At 39.1% G+C, this 15063-nt stretch overlaps 1 protein-coding gene and 41 non-coding genes across 50 annotated transcripts in view; 28 read left to right on the top strand and 14 right to left on the bottom strand.

Annotated features, from left to right (window-relative positions):
- unc-44 overlaps window positions 1-12619 on the bottom strand; it is a gene marked incomplete at both ends in the record, with an annotated part of 29301 nt that extends 16682 nt beyond the window's left edge. Inside the window, 15 exons of one of the 9 annotated variants that reach the window (NM_001380249.1) lie at window positions 920-946; window positions 1508-1657; window positions 3006-3083; window positions 3196-3380; window positions 3431-3608; window positions 3720-5562; window positions 5609-5741; window positions 5876-5893; window positions 6754-7106; window positions 8015-8305; window positions 8475-8587; window positions 8761-9402; window positions 9759-10576; window positions 11431-11924; window positions 12310-12600. In NM_001380249.1, coding sequence (NP_001367345.1) covers window positions 920-946; window positions 1508-1657; window positions 3006-3083; window positions 3196-3380; window positions 3431-3608; window positions 3720-5562; window positions 5609-5741; window positions 5876-5893; window positions 6754-7106; window positions 8015-8305; window positions 8475-8587; window positions 8761-9402; window positions 9759-10576; window positions 11431-11924; window positions 12310-12600 — 5614 coding nt within the window. Of the gene's footprint in view, window positions 1-690; window positions 947-1507; window positions 1658-1820; window positions 2592-2794; window positions 3084-3195; window positions 3381-3430; window positions 3609-3719; window positions 5563-5608; window positions 5742-5875; window positions 5894-6753; window positions 7107-8014; window positions 8306-8474; window positions 8588-8760; window positions 9403-9758; window positions 10577-11430; window positions 11925-12309 lie in introns of those variants that run through there. The other 8 variants (NM_001380250.2, NM_001380251.2, NM_001380252.2 and 5 more) reach the window with 8 other exon arrangements.
- 21ur-8164 lies at window positions 27-47 on the bottom strand. The gene has a single exon (NR_055090.1).
- On the bottom strand, window positions 1006-1286 carry B0350.74. Its single transcript, NR_055088.1, has one exon. It is a non-coding gene; the product is annotated as an Unclassified non-coding RNA B0350.74 (non-coding RNA).
- B0350.83 lies at window positions 1077-1223 on the top strand. The gene has a single exon (NR_055089.1). It is a non-coding gene; the product is annotated as an Unclassified non-coding RNA B0350.83 (non-coding RNA).
- 21ur-6059 lies at window positions 1775-1795 on the top strand. The gene has a single exon (NR_055087.1).
- Window positions 2616-2731, top strand: B0350.76. Its single transcript, NR_055086.1, has one exon. It is a non-coding gene; the product is annotated as an Unclassified non-coding RNA B0350.76 (non-coding RNA).
- Window positions 3687-3707, top strand: 21ur-8016. Its single transcript, NR_055085.1, has one exon.
- Window positions 4639-4659, top strand: 21ur-15396. The gene has a single exon (NR_055084.1).
- On the top strand, window positions 6278-6298 carry 21ur-5896. Its single transcript, NR_055083.1, has one exon.
- On the bottom strand, window positions 6381-6460 carry B0350.85. The gene has a single exon (NR_101922.1). It is a non-coding gene; the product is annotated as an Unclassified non-coding RNA B0350.85 (non-coding RNA).
- Window positions 6475-6495, top strand: 21ur-830. Its single transcript, NR_055082.1, has one exon.
- 21ur-1749 lies at window positions 6684-6704 on the top strand. The gene has a single exon (NR_055081.1).
- On the bottom strand, window positions 7065-7085 carry 21ur-14209. The gene has a single exon (NR_055080.1).
- Window positions 7422-7557, bottom strand: B0350.79. The gene has a single exon (NR_055079.1). It is a non-coding gene; the product is annotated as an Unclassified non-coding RNA B0350.79 (non-coding RNA).
- Window positions 7693-7713, bottom strand: 21ur-3496. The gene has a single exon (NR_055078.1).
- Window positions 7902-8015, top strand: B0350.77. The gene has a single exon (NR_055075.1). It is a non-coding gene; the product is annotated as an Unclassified non-coding RNA B0350.77 (non-coding RNA).
- 21ur-3429 lies at window positions 7988-8008 on the top strand. Its single transcript, NR_055077.1, has one exon.
- 21ur-5083 lies at window positions 7991-8011 on the top strand. The gene has a single exon (NR_055076.1).
- B0350.71 lies at window positions 8582-8731 on the bottom strand. Its single transcript, NR_055073.1, has one exon. It is a non-coding gene; the product is annotated as an Unclassified non-coding RNA B0350.71 (non-coding RNA).
- On the bottom strand, window positions 8666-8686 carry 21ur-83. Its single transcript, NR_055074.1, has one exon.
- 21ur-8555 lies at window positions 9687-9707 on the top strand. The gene has a single exon (NR_055072.1).
- Window positions 10600-10732, bottom strand: B0350.68. The gene has a single exon (NR_055071.1). It is a non-coding gene; the product is annotated as an Unclassified non-coding RNA B0350.68 (non-coding RNA).
- Window positions 10647-10782, top strand: B0350.82. The gene has a single exon (NR_055070.1). It is a non-coding gene; the product is annotated as an Unclassified non-coding RNA B0350.82 (non-coding RNA).
- On the top strand, window positions 10858-11157 carry B0350.78. The gene has a single exon (NR_055068.1). It is a non-coding gene; the product is annotated as an Unclassified non-coding RNA B0350.78 (non-coding RNA).
- Window positions 10991-11011, top strand: 21ur-6533. Its single transcript, NR_055069.1, has one exon.
- Window positions 11218-11238, top strand: 21ur-13399. Its single transcript, NR_055067.1, has one exon.
- 21ur-2403 lies at window positions 11222-11242 on the top strand. The gene has a single exon (NR_055066.1).
- 21ur-8655 lies at window positions 11405-11425 on the top strand. Its single transcript, NR_055065.1, has one exon.
- On the bottom strand, window positions 11929-12078 carry B0350.70. The gene has a single exon (NR_055063.1). It is a non-coding gene; the product is annotated as an Unclassified non-coding RNA B0350.70 (non-coding RNA).
- 21ur-10409 lies at window positions 11966-11986 on the bottom strand. Its single transcript, NR_055064.1, has one exon.
- 21ur-11269 lies at window positions 12100-12120 on the top strand. Its single transcript, NR_055062.1, has one exon.
- Window positions 12620-12974: 355 nt separating the features above from the next.
- Window positions 12975-12995, top strand: 21ur-14748. The gene has a single exon (NR_055061.1).
- Window positions 12978-12998, top strand: 21ur-4928. Its single transcript, NR_055060.1, has one exon.
- Window positions 12999-13059: 61 nt separating this feature from the next.
- Window positions 13060-13080, top strand: 21ur-7796. Its single transcript, NR_055059.1, has one exon.
- Window positions 13081-13190: 110 nt separating this feature from the next.
- 21ur-4973 lies at window positions 13191-13211 on the top strand. Its single transcript, NR_055058.1, has one exon.
- A 96-nt stretch (window positions 13212-13307) lies between these two features.
- Window positions 13308-13328, top strand: 21ur-2935. The gene has a single exon (NR_055057.1).
- A 589-nt stretch (window positions 13329-13917) lies between these two features.
- On the bottom strand, window positions 13918-14153 carry B0350.67. The gene has a single exon (NR_055056.1). It is a non-coding gene; the product is annotated as an Unclassified non-coding RNA B0350.67 (non-coding RNA).
- Window positions 13924-14159, top strand: B0350.84. The gene has a single exon (NR_055055.1). It is a non-coding gene; the product is annotated as an Unclassified non-coding RNA B0350.84 (non-coding RNA).
- A 54-nt stretch (window positions 14160-14213) lies between these two features.
- On the top strand, window positions 14214-14349 carry B0350.80. Its single transcript, NR_055054.1, has one exon. It is a non-coding gene; the product is annotated as an Unclassified non-coding RNA B0350.80 (non-coding RNA).
- Window positions 14350-14422: 73 nt separating this feature from the next.
- On the bottom strand, window positions 14423-14443 carry 21ur-401. Its single transcript, NR_055053.1, has one exon.
- Window positions 14444-15035: 592 nt separating this feature from the next.
- Window positions 15036-15056, top strand: 21ur-10742. Its single transcript, NR_055052.1, has one exon.
- On the top strand, window positions 15039-15059 carry 21ur-10255. The gene has a single exon (NR_055051.1).
- Window positions 15060-15063: the final 4 nt, after the last annotated feature.

Below are 15063 nucleotides of genomic sequence, written 5' to 3'. Positions count from 1 at the left end.
AAATGGGGAGAGTATATGAGTTTGTAAAACTTGGAGGCGAATCATGATCAGAAATGGAGAAACAAATTGAATATGAATGGTAGTTGAAACAGCAAAAAATTTTTAAAAGATAATTTGTAAAATGAAGGAAATAAAAAGAAATTTGTTTTATTTTTAGGCAAAATAAATGTAGAAACTAAAAATTTTTAACTGAAGATTCGTAGGTTTTGCAAAACTGGTGGTTTACGCAAAGAGGAAAACACCACTATGTTTACGAGAAATTACCAAGCAATAACTGAAGAAATTAAATACTGTTTCAAACGTAACTAAAGCAAGAGTACAACAGAAATATTAGAAGAAGGCGAGAATATTCTCAAATTCCGATTTTTACAAGCTGAATCTGCCGAGTCGCTCCAAAAATGCTCCAAACTCTTTGCCAATTGAAAAAAATCTGGAAATGTCCCTGATCGAAATTTTCTGAAATTTACAGAACCACCATCACCACCACCAAACGAAATATATTTTATTTCCATACTTCTGTTTTTAAGCTGTAAAGTTTTCCGGTTCCAATTGCTCCTGCCATTGGGCGTTCCGATTCCTTTGTAGGCCTATTTATAATTAACCAAATAAACAAAACAATATCAATTCATGCAATCATTCGACTCAAAATATGATGTATACTCATTCACCCATCATAATTTCTTCTTTTTCTGGACAAATATGAATTCTCTTTATTTATTAACCGACATATACGAATTGGAGTTTTTTTTTTTGGCTTAATTTCTAAGACGAGCGAGAGAGTGTGTAGTGAAGAGAATGAGAGAGAGAAGCAGAGAAAATTTGTTTTCAAATTCAATAAAACAAAATAATAAGTGGGGATGGGTACGGTAGGGTATCCAAGGTCCAAGAAGGGAATCCGATTGTTCAGCTGCTTACTCACCAGGTGCAGATGGCTCTTCTCCTTCTCCTGAAAAATTGAAAAATTGATAAGAATTTGATTTTTAATATCTCATGTTTCAATTCCAATTTGTGTTCACCTAAAGTTCACACACTATCCCATCCCCGGTTACTCTATGCCGTCAATGTCTTTCGAAAGCACGGGAGCCCTTGGCTCACACAAAACTTGTGTAAAGTTGCTGTGTCTCATGGGCTCCCGTGCTCTCTCGCTCCCCATGCCGTTGCTTGCTCAATTCGTTTTGAAATCACCGAGAAGCCGGGGAAGAATTTTGCTCTGCTGTCAAAATAGATTTCTCACGTTCCATCTTGCTCGGAGCGGAAAAAAGAGCATTGGAGATATGAGCAAATAAATATTTATTGATTGAAGAATATTGGTGTTTTCAGGTGAGAAAGTTCAAATTTTCAGATTGTACCAAGTCATGGGTGACCTTTCAGAATTTGAAAAAAACATGTAAGAGTGTCCCATGTGATTACTCAATATTCAGGATTAATTCTTAAATTTCTAGAACACTAACTATCAAATAAAAATTTTAATATTCAAATTTGAAAACTAAAAACTTCAAATAATTACCTGGCAAAGTGGTACGAGTGGTAGTGACAACTCTTGTCATTTTCTTCGAAACCACAACTGATCCATCTTCGTTGGTGAATCCTTCCTCTGCAGTTTCCTTCTTTTGTGTCGTGCCAGAGTCTTGGCCAGAGTGCTGCTCAGCGCCAGATGCTGAAAAAAAATCAGTTTTAGTGGCTTCGTTTTATAATATTTTTTGTGTCAAAAATTAGTTAATAATCTTGCTGTTTCAGTGAATTGGTAAATATGCATTGGGGCAACATGCAGTATTGTGAGAAGGGAATTTGTCGAAAAAAAAATCACAAATTACACGTACAAATATCGGCAATAATATCTTGCTGAAGCTTGCGAATTTGATCTACATCCATGTGAGCCATTGCAGAAGTTTCAGTTTCGTAGACGGTTTTAGTAGTAGTAGTGTGTTTGGACTGATTAACACGAATCTGTACATCTCTTCCTGCTCCCGCAACAGCCAACGCTCTTGCGACGGCTTCAGTGACTGCTGGATCAGAAGGAGTTACTGCACCAGCCGCACGGAGCTCTTCTTCGAGTTCGCGAAGACGCTGAACAGCTTCAGAATGTTTTCCGTCAGCTTCAGACATCTTCAACGATCTGAGGGTGAAAAGCAGCTGGCTGAGCACAAGCTCCGCCTCTGTCGGCTCAACTTCGTCCTCTCCCTCATCAACCTCAAATAGCGGCTCGTCGGTCGCAAGTTTGAAGAATTGAACAAGTGGAACTCCACGCGGGTCGAGCTCAAGCAGAGCGGCGGCAAGGGATGCGGAACGGGTGCGTTCGAATTGTTTACAGCTGGCAATTGGTTCATCTTCTTCTTGATTATCAAATGGAGATGATCCATCTTTTTCAGCTCCTCCTGCTTCCAAAAAGATTGAGAATCTTCTTGGCTCTTCACTTTCTTGTGGATGTTCAGCATGTTCACCATCCCAAGATTCCACTTGAAAATGACTGGCCGAGTTCACATGATGAATAGCTGTGTGAGAGGTTCCATCAGATGGAACTGCACCGAATACGATTGGAGTTCCGTCGGAAAGAACACCAGAGACGATATAATTTGCAGTTGAGGACATTTTGCGAAAACTGACGAGGAAGAAAAAGTATGAAGAGCTTCAAGGCGATGGGCGGCTCCGGGAGCTTTGTGGTCCTGCGTCTCCGAATCCTTCAAGGCAGCTGACCTCGATGTTTTTGTGCTCTCTCTGTGTCCCAGAGGGTCCCGACAAAACAAAACAACACAAAGAATAAGCAAGCATGAACCATTAAATCATTCACAAATATAATGTTTTGTTGACCTTCATTTTATTTCTAAACAGTGAAAAAAAGGGAAAAGGATAGGCAGAGAGGTTTTGTGGCTTTTTTTCGTTTCTGTTTTGGTAGTGATTGAGTGTGATTTGGCAGAGTTTGAGTGCAAAGAAGCAGCAAGAATAACATTAAATAAAGACCAGAGGATATAATATAATATTGTTGAACATCTCTTCTTAGGTACTACCTTCGTGATCTTCATGTTGACTATGACGATGCTCTTCGGGCTCCACTGATCGTCTTGTAGGTGATCCCGATGGAGATTCTGAAATGGTTAGAATGATAGGTGCTTGACGTGCTTTGAGGAAGAAGTTGTTAGAGTCATAGTTCCTCTAGGATCCCCAGGTTACCCAAACTATCCCAAAACTTTTCCTTACCGCTGATGTGACTAGTGGTTACTGTCGTCGTGACAATTGTTCCATCATCTTCACGATGGCTTTCCGACTCTACGCTTTGCTCGACGTCTTCTGGAACTTGCTCGGAGGTGCTCTCAGCTACAATTGTTGAGCGTTGAGCTGGGGATGGTGAGGATTCATCAGCCAAACGGTTCAGCTCTTCCCATCTAAAAAATATTAAATTGAAACTAGATGCTTATGTTGTTGTAAACCCTACTTTTGCTGTTCATCCTCGTTCAATGGAACCGTGCGGTCAACAATGTTCTCGTTGACTGCCACGTCATCTTCGTATGTTGTTGTAATAGTTCTTTCCTCTACAACTGGTCCATCTTCACTGTCATGAACATGTCGTTCCGTTCGAACAACGGTACGCATTTCAGCGACTGGGGCTTCTTCTGAAATAAAAAGTTAGTTAGAATTAATTTTCATGTTTCAAGTAGTTTTAATAAACGATTAGTAAGTAGATATATCAATGGAAAGAGTTTAAAATAGTTGTATCAACTGACCTTCCATTTCGGGTTCTTCTGGAACAGGACTATGATGAACCGGTGCTGAATAAGATGGCTCCTGAACGACAGTGGTTGCTTGTTCAACATGATGTGTCGGTTGAACTGGTTCCCTTGTTACCAAGTCTTCTGTTCGTACTTCACGTTTCACGAGAGTGGCGGCTGGAACTTCTTCAAAGTGACGAATTGGCTCCCGCTTCTGACTTGGAGAATCAGCTTGACTGTAGTTGATCAATGCATCTGGCTCTCCATAGGCAATCGATCGAACAATGTCGTCTCTTCCAATCTGTCTGAGTGCTTGATCAAGATTGTCCTGGTTTGCATCCTCCTTCTTCAAATGAATCCAGATCTTGAGTGTGTTCTTGCACTCTTGTCCCGGGTAATTTTGCCTAATGTGTTGAATATCGCGGTGTGGGACTTCAAGTGCACGTCCAAGACGAGGCCAGTCAGCTCCGATTCCTTTCAGCACATTTTGATGGACAAACTCTGGAAGATCCTTCTCAAGTGCAGATCCATACCTTTGTTCGAATGGAGTCAAATCCTTTTTTGGTGGTGGAGCTGTCTTGATTTCTCCAGTATATTCTGGCAAAGAGATAGCCAATGTACAGATTGGTTGTTGTGGTGGAAGTGCATCTGATCTGATCTTTGGCTCTGCCATAAATCCGATTCTTCCTTCTGTGGCAGCTTCGTTGTCATCATTTGATCGTGTCTTCACCATAAATGCAAGACGATTCTCTTGGAATGGCAGGAAGAATAGGGAAAGTTGATCTCCAGATTTAGTGATTGGTACGAGGTTTCCAGAGAATTCAAGGAACTGATGTTTTCCTTTAAGAACTTCAACATCTCGACTCTTTGCAATCAACTTGAAATGCTCCTGCTTCTCTAGTGTCTTATCTTCCTTGTCATCAGTCATACAGAATACACGAAGTTGTCCTTCAACTGGGAAAGTTCTTCGTGCAAATACTGCAAACTTGGCCATGTATGGAATAGAAATTGCTTCATTGTAGACTTCTTGAGCCATTCTGGCGGCATCACGAGGAGTCTGGCAATCCATAAGCCAGAATCTGGCAGATACTGTTGTCGTGAATGACACTTCATCTCCAGTAAAAGTGAGCTGTGTTGTTCCAGTGATGTCTTCCCATTGTGCTGGTGCAGATCCACCAGTAATCGAGCATAATAGTCGAAGAGTTGGAGGTTCTTGTCCCTGTTGTCCAGAGTATTGTGTCAACATTCCACGGTTGTTACTTTGTGGAAGTGGTATACAAAGAGTGATTGGTTTGTGGAACTTGCGTCGTCGTGGCTCAACTGTGACAATTGGTGAGACGGCAACACGGTTTCCATGGAGACGAGTAACCATTTCTTGTGGAACTGGTTGAGCTTGTACCGAAACCTTGATTGTCTTTGTAAGTGATCCGTCTGGGAAGATAGCCTGAACACGTGGAACAACTGATGAGATGATGACTCCTCCTTCTGGTCCGACACAATGAACTTCTTGGCGAACACGAGTAACAACGGCAAAGTACATTGGGAAGTCACTAGTCAGGATTCTTGTGATTCTTGGAGTTTGAAGATCATCAAGTTGTGCAAGATCTTCAGCATCGAAGGATTCATTAAGAACTTCTTGAACTGCATCTTCAGTTGCTTCGAGTTGATGTTCCTTCCAGTGTTGACCATCATCTGATCTTAAGATGACAATTTCTCGTTCCCGATCTCTGAGGGATGCAAAATGAGGAACTTCCAAAATGACTGGACCCAAGAATTTGGCACCAGCTGGGGCCATTTCAAGGATTCTCGATGCGAGCTCTTCTCCTTCACTCAATGGTGGTGGATGAGCAAGCTTGTCCTGGAATTTAGTTTTTTATTTATTTTAGAGCCCTAGGAAAACATACTTTTCTCAAATAACGGCAGGTAACACGAATTGGCTGTGAAGCCTTTCTCGGTGGAACGATGATTCGGACTCCCGAGTGACGGCATCCTCGCATTGCACCTCCGCGGGCATCAACAAGGAATGAGATGAGGAAACTTAAAAATTAAAAATTATTTCCTGAAACTGTATATTCTTTGAACATGCAAAGAGATAGAGAACCGAATAACACGAGAAATGACAACACGATAACTAAATTTGGGTGTCCGCTGTCAAAAGTGAACAAACTTACGTTCTGTGTTGAAGTTTACTGCAAAAAAATCGACGGTGAGTATGTTTTGGGGGGTTAACATAATATGGGGGATGCAGAATTATTGAGAATGGGGCTTGAAAGCGCTTCTTTATTTTTGAAAAAAAAATAATAATCATAGCAGTTCTATATGAAATCGAATCCTGAAAGTTGTCGTAGCGAAATGATGTTTGCACAAACGTTTTTCAAAATTCAAAATTCCTGTGCAAACACCACACGACAACTTACGGACTATCAATATGGCGTAGAATACTTATAGTAAAACGGAAGTGCAATATTGATGGGTAAGGACTAAAAAATTTATTAGGTGGTTAAAATTTTTTTTTTTTCGATTTCGACTTTTTCACTATGCTTACTTAATTAGCTTAAAAATATCAATGACATTATATGCGCATCAAGGGTTGCGTTTTTCGATTGTTCGATTTTTCGATCTTTTTCAGTGAAAATCGAAAAACGAACACCTTTGGTGTGCATTACTGCACCATACAAACAAAATATGAACTGAAACCATAATTATTGGGTTTCAAAATTTCTACTGCATCCCTATGTTGATTTATTTAGTGTTGTGAGAATTTTGGCAGTAATTTGTACGACAGTAAAAAACGAAATGTGAACAAAAATATTTATAATCGGATCTCGGTTGTCTTTTGTTATATCAAAAAATTGTAAGCCGTCAAAGTGGATAATTTGGGGTACAACTGTGACATGAAATATATGGATCAAAATTTAGCATGAAAATTTCCACTGTTTCACTATGTTGATTTATTTATTGAGAACATTTTTATGGTATTACATGCCATCGACGGCCATCAAGCCCCATTTTTTTGAATATTAAAATATTTCTCTCTCTATCCACCAACCTTGGCTGTGTGACATGATGTCCAATTGGCACATTATCCGCATGTCCATTCTCCAACATGGCAACTCCTCCATTATCGTAGTTTCCAGCGTTGATCGGATGATTCTGTGCTCTTCTAACAAGTTCTTCCAAGTTGTCTTCTGGTCCTGCACCGTGAAGTGGTTGTTGTTGGAATTGTCCGGAAATAGATCCGGCTCTCGGAGCAATTCCGAATGACTGGGAATTTGATGTGGCAATTGGAGATGACGTGGCAACTGGTGCGATCTTTGCAAACTCTTTTTCGGGTGACATGCCGCCCGAGTTGATCTTCGGAATCGCGCCACCGTTTTCCAATTCTTGACTGCGCTGGAGAAGCTGCAAAAAAAATGTTTCAGAAACAGTATATTTCGAAAAAAAAGGCTGAATAAGAAAATCTAAATATTTTGATTTGACCAGTCTCGCTCTTCCAACTTTTTGCACATTTGCACAGCCCCAGCTTGTGGTCTGATTTCTTTCTCTTATTCTCTCACTTTTCATCATAATCTTGAGAAGTGTACGAACCACATGTCTTTGTGGCTAACGGTGTAGTACTCGGGGGCACTCGTCTAGATTATGATGTGCTCCTGGAGCACAAGAAAGAGGAATTTTGATGATGAGAAAGCGCGAATGAAGAATAAGAAGAAGAAGAAGAAAGTGAAGAGTGAAATGGCACATTGAGAAAAGGATCGATTTTCAAAATAAATGGACTCTTTTCCGGCCTTTTTATTCCTCCTTTTTCTCGCCATCCAATTTCACCATCCATGATTCTTCACGAGCCGGCTGGCTGGCTTCTCCCTTTTTTCTCGATTCGTTTTGTTTTCAAATGCCTATCCTCACATTTAGTTTATTGCAAAAAAGAGATGAACAAATGGAAGAAGCGTTCTTTACTTTCCAATTGTTGCTGCTGGTAACTGAAGCTTTTGGAAAGGAGGCAATATGCCGATTGGAATATTTTAAAACCACTTGTAATAAAAAATGTGTTGAAACAGTCAAATTTTTAGAAAGACTAATAATGTTGTTTTTGCTATCTTTAAGAAAAGTAGGGCCTTATCTCCTATCTTATCTCCATTTTCGTAACTAGTCATTAATAAAAATTATAATCGATTGCTTTTTCGGTAACTAATTGTTTTGCTCAGTCAGCAAAAATATAATTATCTAATAACTAAACTTTGAATGTTTCAGTATGTCATCAAGACACGACACCAATTTATCCAAAATAATATTATGTGGATCTGAATGTCTACCTGTTCTCCAGTATGAATCATATGAACGCCAGTCGAATCTTGCAATCCTTGTGTCAAATTGTCGGAGAAATCCTTTTCGTGAGCCGCCACCGCTTCATGCTCGGCAGCTTGTCCTTCATCTTCTGATTCGGAGAACATTGTCTCGTTCATTGCTTCAGGATTTTGTGGTTTGTATCTTTCGTCGACAGTTGTGGTCTCTGTGATGACTGTTGTTTCGGTGACAGTTCGAAGAGTTTCAACGACTGACACGTATCCAAGGCGTTGGGCAATGGAGAGCGGTGTTTGTCCAGTCTGAAAATATTTATTGAATTGAGAATTTACTTTGAAAAAGCTCATAAAAATACTATGAGCATTAGAGTTTAAAACTAGAAATGACCACACGAAAGCGAAACTGAGAAGTTTCTGTTCTTGTGGAAGTATGATGATTTGATGAATGTGCCCAAAAGCTTAGTGGGCTTACCGCAGTTTGCTCGTTCGGCGATGCTCCATTTTCCAGAAGGTATCGGACGCAGTTGTTGTGACCCTGTTGGGCGGCCTGGTGAAGAGGGGTGTATGAGGCACGCGTTTTTTCTCCTGTAAATTTAAAATTCAAAAGCCATTGGCGTAGAACGTATTAGAAATTCATCAAATCACCAAAATTCATCAAAATTCATCACATCACAGCTCAATTAATCAAAATTCATCAAATCACAGCTCAATTTAACATCTTAGTGAAACAGATGATAATTTTGTAAAAATTCACTTACCAACATCAGCTCCATTCTCAACTAAGAACTTGACCATATTGAGTTGTCCAAAATGACAAGCAACGTGAAGTGGAGTGTAACCTGCATTCGTCTTACTATTGATTTCAGCACCATTGTTATAAAGAATCTGAGCAACTGGAACATGATCTTCTTGTGCACAAAGATGCATTGCTGTAAGTCCATTGTTAGCTTTTGCTCCAACATCAGAACCATTCTCAATAAGAAGTCCAGAAATTTCTTTGTGTCCTTCTTGAGCTGAAAGATGGAGAGGTGTGAAACCAGCTCTTGATTTAGCATTTGGATCAGCTTTGAATTGCAATAATGTCGATGCAATTTCCATTTGATTCTTCTTCGCAGCGATATGCAATGGAGTATATCCGTTCTTGGCAGCCGCCTTTGCCGAGGCCCCATTCTCGAGCAGAAGCATTGCGACCTTGTCGTTGTTGTAGTGAGCAGCCACGTGGAGTGGTGTCACCTGGTTCTTTCCTTCGATATCAACTGGAGTACCCCGTTCCAGAAGAAGACGAACGACTTCAAGATTTCCATATTTGGATGCAAGATGGAGTGGTGTGAAGCCCTTCTTGGTGAGAAGAGTCTTGTCGGCGTTGTGGTCCAGAAGAATGCCCGCAACTTCTTCTTGTCCTGGAAATGAAAAAATTTTACTGTTTCAAGAACTTTTCTTTTTTCAAAGCAGGTGTAGTTTTTTACTAGTAAGTGTTTTTTTTTTCGGTGTTAAAAAATAGTTGTAGCATAATTTATCAAGCTATCTCTCAAGTTTATGTTCGGAAAAATTTGAAATTTCATTTGCGCACGAATTTGAAACTTCGAGCCACATTTCCTGGTTCTTCGTTGGTTTTTTTTTTCCATTAAAAAAATTTCCCGTTTCTCCTTTTTTTATAAATGTTAGTTAATTTAGGGGCCCATACTGCAAATTTCATATGTTTAAAAGCACACGTTTTTCACAACTAATTATTTCCGGACATTATTCAAAATCTTACCTTCTTTAGCCGCAATATGCAATGGCGAGTAATTATCTCTCGTTGTTGCATTCGAATTAGCCCCAGCTTGCAACAAAAGAATCACAATGTCAGTGTTCCCCAAACGACTGGCAATGTGTAGAGGTGTTTGCAATTCACGTGCCTGTGCATCAACCTTTGCCCCATTACGGATGAGCACACGAACAACGTCGGTTTGATTGGCACGAGCTGCCAAATGAAGAGGAGTCTCCCCACGGACTGTCTCCACATCTGGATTGGCGCCTTGTTGAAGCAAGTAGATCACAATATTGATTGCTCCCATGAAGGCGGCCACGTGCAACGGAGTCAGCCCCGATTCCGTTGTTGCTTCGATTGCGGCACGGTACTTCAGAAGAAGTTCAACGACTTTTATGCGATTCTTCTTACAGGCAATGTGTAATGGAGTGAAACCATTGAGAGCCCGGGAGTTTGGATCAGCAGATCTATCCAACAGAAGCTTCGCAACTCGAACATGTCCACAATGTGCTGCCACGTGGAGTGGTGTCAAATAATCAACAGTGACGTCATCAACCGGAGCACGATGGTACAAAAGAGTTCTGGCAGCATCCACGTGATCTCCCTGGGCAGCCATATGAAGTGGTGCCAATCCGTTTTTCGTTTTTGCAGAGATCGGTGCTCCTTGAACTACAAGAAGATCTACAACTTGGTCATGTCCCGAACGGGCGGCGCAGTGAAGTGGAGTTAAGAGATCTTTTGTACGTGAGTCGATGATAGCTCCACGGGAAAGCAAGAGATTTGCCATATTTGTACGTCCCCATTTTGTAGCAACGTGGAGTGGGCTGAAAAAAGAAATTCAGTTGATGAGAAGAAAAGAAAGAAGTCTCTCTCTCTCTCTCTTTGTGTTTGTGACACAATTTGAAGAAGTGCACACTTGGGCACCAGAAGTGTCCCAAGAGACTTCTTATAAGACGAGAAGGGCCGTGTCTTTCCTCCCTTTTTCTTACATAAATTGCATTATACAAAATAGACAGCTGAGAACTGGTGTGCCACGTGGTTATGCATTCTAGATGGCGGAAATAGAAATGAAACGATTTTGCGGGAAACAAATAATTCATTTTAGATAGAAATTTTACTATTCACACCAGCTTGATAAAACAGTTAAAATTTTATCAAAACTAAAAAAAATTAAAATTATTAAAGATATTACTGTTTCATAACGTATGCTTTACAAACTTCTGAAATGTATCTTCTGATATTGTGCCTAGTTTGTCGTAATGGATTATTATACTTGACAAAAACCGAAAGTAAAACCAATTTGGAGCTTATTGTTAATTTACTTTAACATGCAACATTTTACAATAAATATCAGCTTGGAACTGTAAGAATTTAGGTTGAAGTGAACATTTTTCAATAAGTCAATTTTTTTTGAAATTATTGCTGTTTCGTAAAGTTTATTTAACTAATTTCTAAAACACATAGTTCATTGAGCAAATGCGAAAAACATTTCTCTTATTAAAATATTAATTTGCTTTAACATTTTACTATTAACATCCGCTTGAAACTGCAAAATTTAAATTTGAAATGAACTTTTTTCAAAATAGGTTTTTTTTATTTATTATTACTGTTTCACGAAGTTTATTTATCTATTTTTAAAACGTTTATTGTACTGTGAAAAAAACACTTTAAGTCTCACCTTATATTGTGCCTAGCTTGATAATTGACATTTGCTCCTTTCTCTAACAACAGCTGTCCAACATTTTCATGTCCATAATGGGCTGCAATATGAAGTGGAGTGAATCCAGATTTCGATGTCACATCTGGATTGTGCTCATTTTGAAGTAAAAGTGTCGCTGCTGTAGTATCATCCTTCTTTGCAGCAATATGAAGTGCTGGAAGACGGACTTTTCCCTTCGAATCATTTTCGAGAAGGACTGCAACAACACGATCATGTCCTTGTTGAAGAGCAACTGCCAATGGAGTGAATCCATCTTCTGTGGAAAGCGCCTGGTTGGCTCCGTGCTTCAAGAGATACTTTACAACTTCTTCGTGATTCTCCTGAGCTGCCATGTAGAGTGGGGTGAAGCCATTAACTGATTGAACGTTCACGTTGGCTCCATTTTCGACTAGAATTGTGACGATAAGGGATTGACCAGCCAAAGAAGCGATATGGAGGGCGGTGTTTCCTTTCTGCAAATTTTTAAGGTTGATTTATCATTTGATATTACAAAAATTGGCCAACATAATAAATAATATACAGAATAATTTTTTATTCTCAAATGGTTTCGCAGAAACAGTAAATTTTCAACTTTTTTTTTGATGTTTCTAGTGTGTTTTAAGTCTTAGTAATTGAATTGCTTGGTAATAAATAGCAACCCATTGTTTTAAAGGATTAAAAAAAAAAAGATCAATTTATTAACAAACTCTTCAAAAAAATTTTCATATTACTATCTTCAAAAGAAACAATAAATCTTCAAACAATTTTACTGTGTCAAGTATGTTTTAAAATAGCTTTTTACATTTCAGTTTTTACATTTCAGTTTTATGTGATCAAAAATATATATAAAAAACTAACTCTTGTGGCCGCATCAACTTGTGCTTGTCGTTTGATAAGTTCTCTAACAACCTCCGAATGTCCTTCTTTTGATGCTAAATGCAATGAATTTAACCCATTTGCATTGCTTGTATTGATATCAGTTCCAGCTCTTAACAACTCGAGCACTTTCTCCAAATCTCCAGCACGGGCGGCACGAAGAAACGATGCGGAACCTTCTGCACGTCCGGGTTCCGGAGCAGCTGGAGCTTGAACTTCCTGTGACTCCGGCTGTTGTTGTTGAGGTTGTGGTGGATCGCCTTCGTTCGACATGGTCGGTTAGATGTTAGTCCTGCAAAGAAAAAAAAGAAAAATTAATTATTTGTCATAAAGTTGAAACATATATATTTGTGTCTTTTGAGAAGTAAAGAAAATAGGAAAAAGGAGCAAGGAAAAGAGGAAATTTGATGCCACCATCGGGGGGAAGTGGGGCTCAAATTGGGCAAGAAGATGGAATAGAGAAGAAGAAGGAAGAAGACATTCTTCTATTCCGGAGGGAGAATAAAATGCAAACGAATGTAGAGAAAAGCCTAGATGGAATGTAGATGGAACTATAGGGACAGTTTGGTTCACATTATTTTTTATTCTGATTTTTTTTTAATTACAGTTTCAAATTCTTACTAAATTAATTTACAAGAATACTATGTTGGTCGTATTCGTTAATAGTTCCGAAAATTTCAATAAAACTGTTTCAAATTCTTCATTTTATTCCTGATATCCAAGTTTCATGAATTCAATCATAAGAAACCAGGAAAGTTTTTGCAGAAAGCGTCAAGGCACGAGGGCGGAGGAAGTTGCCTTAATTTTTGAAAAAATTACTGTTTCACAAAGTTAATTTGTATTTTCAAATCATGTCAAACAGATAAAGATAGCTTTTCAAAACATTTATAAAATCTCAAATTTAGCAGCATTAACAAAAATATTGATGAAGTGACAGTTTCACATTCTTTTTAAATTGGCTCGCAAGAAAAGAAATATGTTTAGTATGGAATTAATGTATTCTTTGTTTTGCAATTTCAACAAAAAAATTAAAATGTTTCAAGGCAAAACAACAGATTTTCAAGCTGGAATAGTTCAGAAAATTTTGGTTTGGATAAGCAATTAAACTTGGAAAGGCTATAAAGTTCTAAAAATTTCACAAAATTTAAGAGCATTTATACCCACAAGCTCTCTTGAGGCGGAAAAAAAGGCACGGAAGCTATAAAAATGATGAGATGTAGAGGACTAGGTGGTCTCGTGTCCCTTCCCATAGAAACAAAGTACTGGAAGAAAAAGGACATAAAAAAGGAAAGTGAAAAAAACGGGAAGCAAATGTGCTCTTTTTTCTTTTCGTCTAAATACGAATGAGCCTCACTTGCTCCTTTTTCCCGTTTTGAGCTAAAGCGAGAGCACTGAGGGAGGTCTCCCTCTCCCACACAAGCCATACACAAATCAACAAATTTGTGCTCACCCCCCTTTTGCTCCAACCAACCGCAACCCTTGCCTCTTTTGGACGGGAGAGGACTCTTTTGGAGCTCTCGGAGCAAGAGCAATAGAGTGGAAGAGAGGCGATGAGAGAGTACTAGACGTGATGAGAGTTGACAGAGAAATAGAGAAAAAGAGCTTTTGCTTCTTCTTCTTCTGCTTCTTCTTCTGCTTCTACCCAATGGCAAGTGTGTACGGGCGTTGGGCGAGAAGGGGTAGGAGGCCCCCAAGGGTCCCAACTCACGAAATAGTGGATAATTCGAGGAGAACTTAGGGTTTCTCTCAAAACCACGCCCACTTTCACCCGGAGCTCGTTGGCCCCCTCTGTTTCCCATTTCTACCGAAGGGGGGATCCTGAGAAAATAGTATGAAGATCAGAGAGAGTCGAGAGATTGGATATCAGTTTCTTTTGCAAAAGAGAGTAGCCATCTTCAAGAAAGTGAAAAGAACGATTGGCACGAAAAGATTTAGTGCCAATGAGTCAAAGTCAACCTAGACAACAGCCAGAAAAAAGAACGAGGGGTTTCTGGGGTTTTGACGAGATAATTACGTGACAGCAGCAGTCGGCGGCTAAAATTGAAAGAAAAACTTGAGAGAATGAGGTGTGGGTGGTCAGAAGATTTTTGGAAGCTTGGGGGATATTTAGAGCGGAACATTATAGCACTGTTCAGGTGTTATTAAGACGAAATATTGAAACTGTAAATATTTTTTTGAGTAACAAAAAAAATTTCTAAGGCCTCCAATTCGCAGTTATGAAATCCTAACCAATTTCATAATTACCTTTTCTAATTTCAATTCAATTTTTTTTCCAAATGCCCTTGTGATGACAGTAGCGAGACGACAATTAGTAGCGACGGGAAAACGAGAACGGTTCGAAAATAACGAAATTAATTAATTTCGTTTGACGTGGCACATTGACTACTGTAGGCACAAAACTGCATTTTTAGGCGGCCTAGATGCACCTAGTGGTTATTCACTAGTTTAATGCTAGTTTCACTGATTTAATTGAAATGAGAAATTCGTGGATAATAAGGCTCCGGCGCACCGGCAAAATTGAGTAATGAGGTGGTAGATAGGCACGTAGGCAGGCAAGAGTAAGATCTACATGTCTAACATAGAAGCCTACGTATTTTATTTCAATTACCTACAACTTAATTTTTGTTTTGTCTAAATTTCTTTTAAATTTTTTTGAAAAATATCCGTTTCACTAGTTCTACAGAATTTCAGAAGAAACTTTGCTACGATATTTGGCCTAAATCGAATCAAACTGCA

This window comes from Caenorhabditis elegans, chromosome IV (genome assembly GCF_000002985.6).
Source record: "Caenorhabditis elegans chromosome IV".
NCBI classification, from domain to species: Eukaryota; Metazoa; Nematoda; class Chromadorea; order Rhabditida; family Rhabditidae; genus Caenorhabditis; species Caenorhabditis elegans.
The sequence above is the reverse complement of the archived record's forward strand: the minus strand, read 5'-3'. Positions and strand labels throughout refer to the sequence as shown.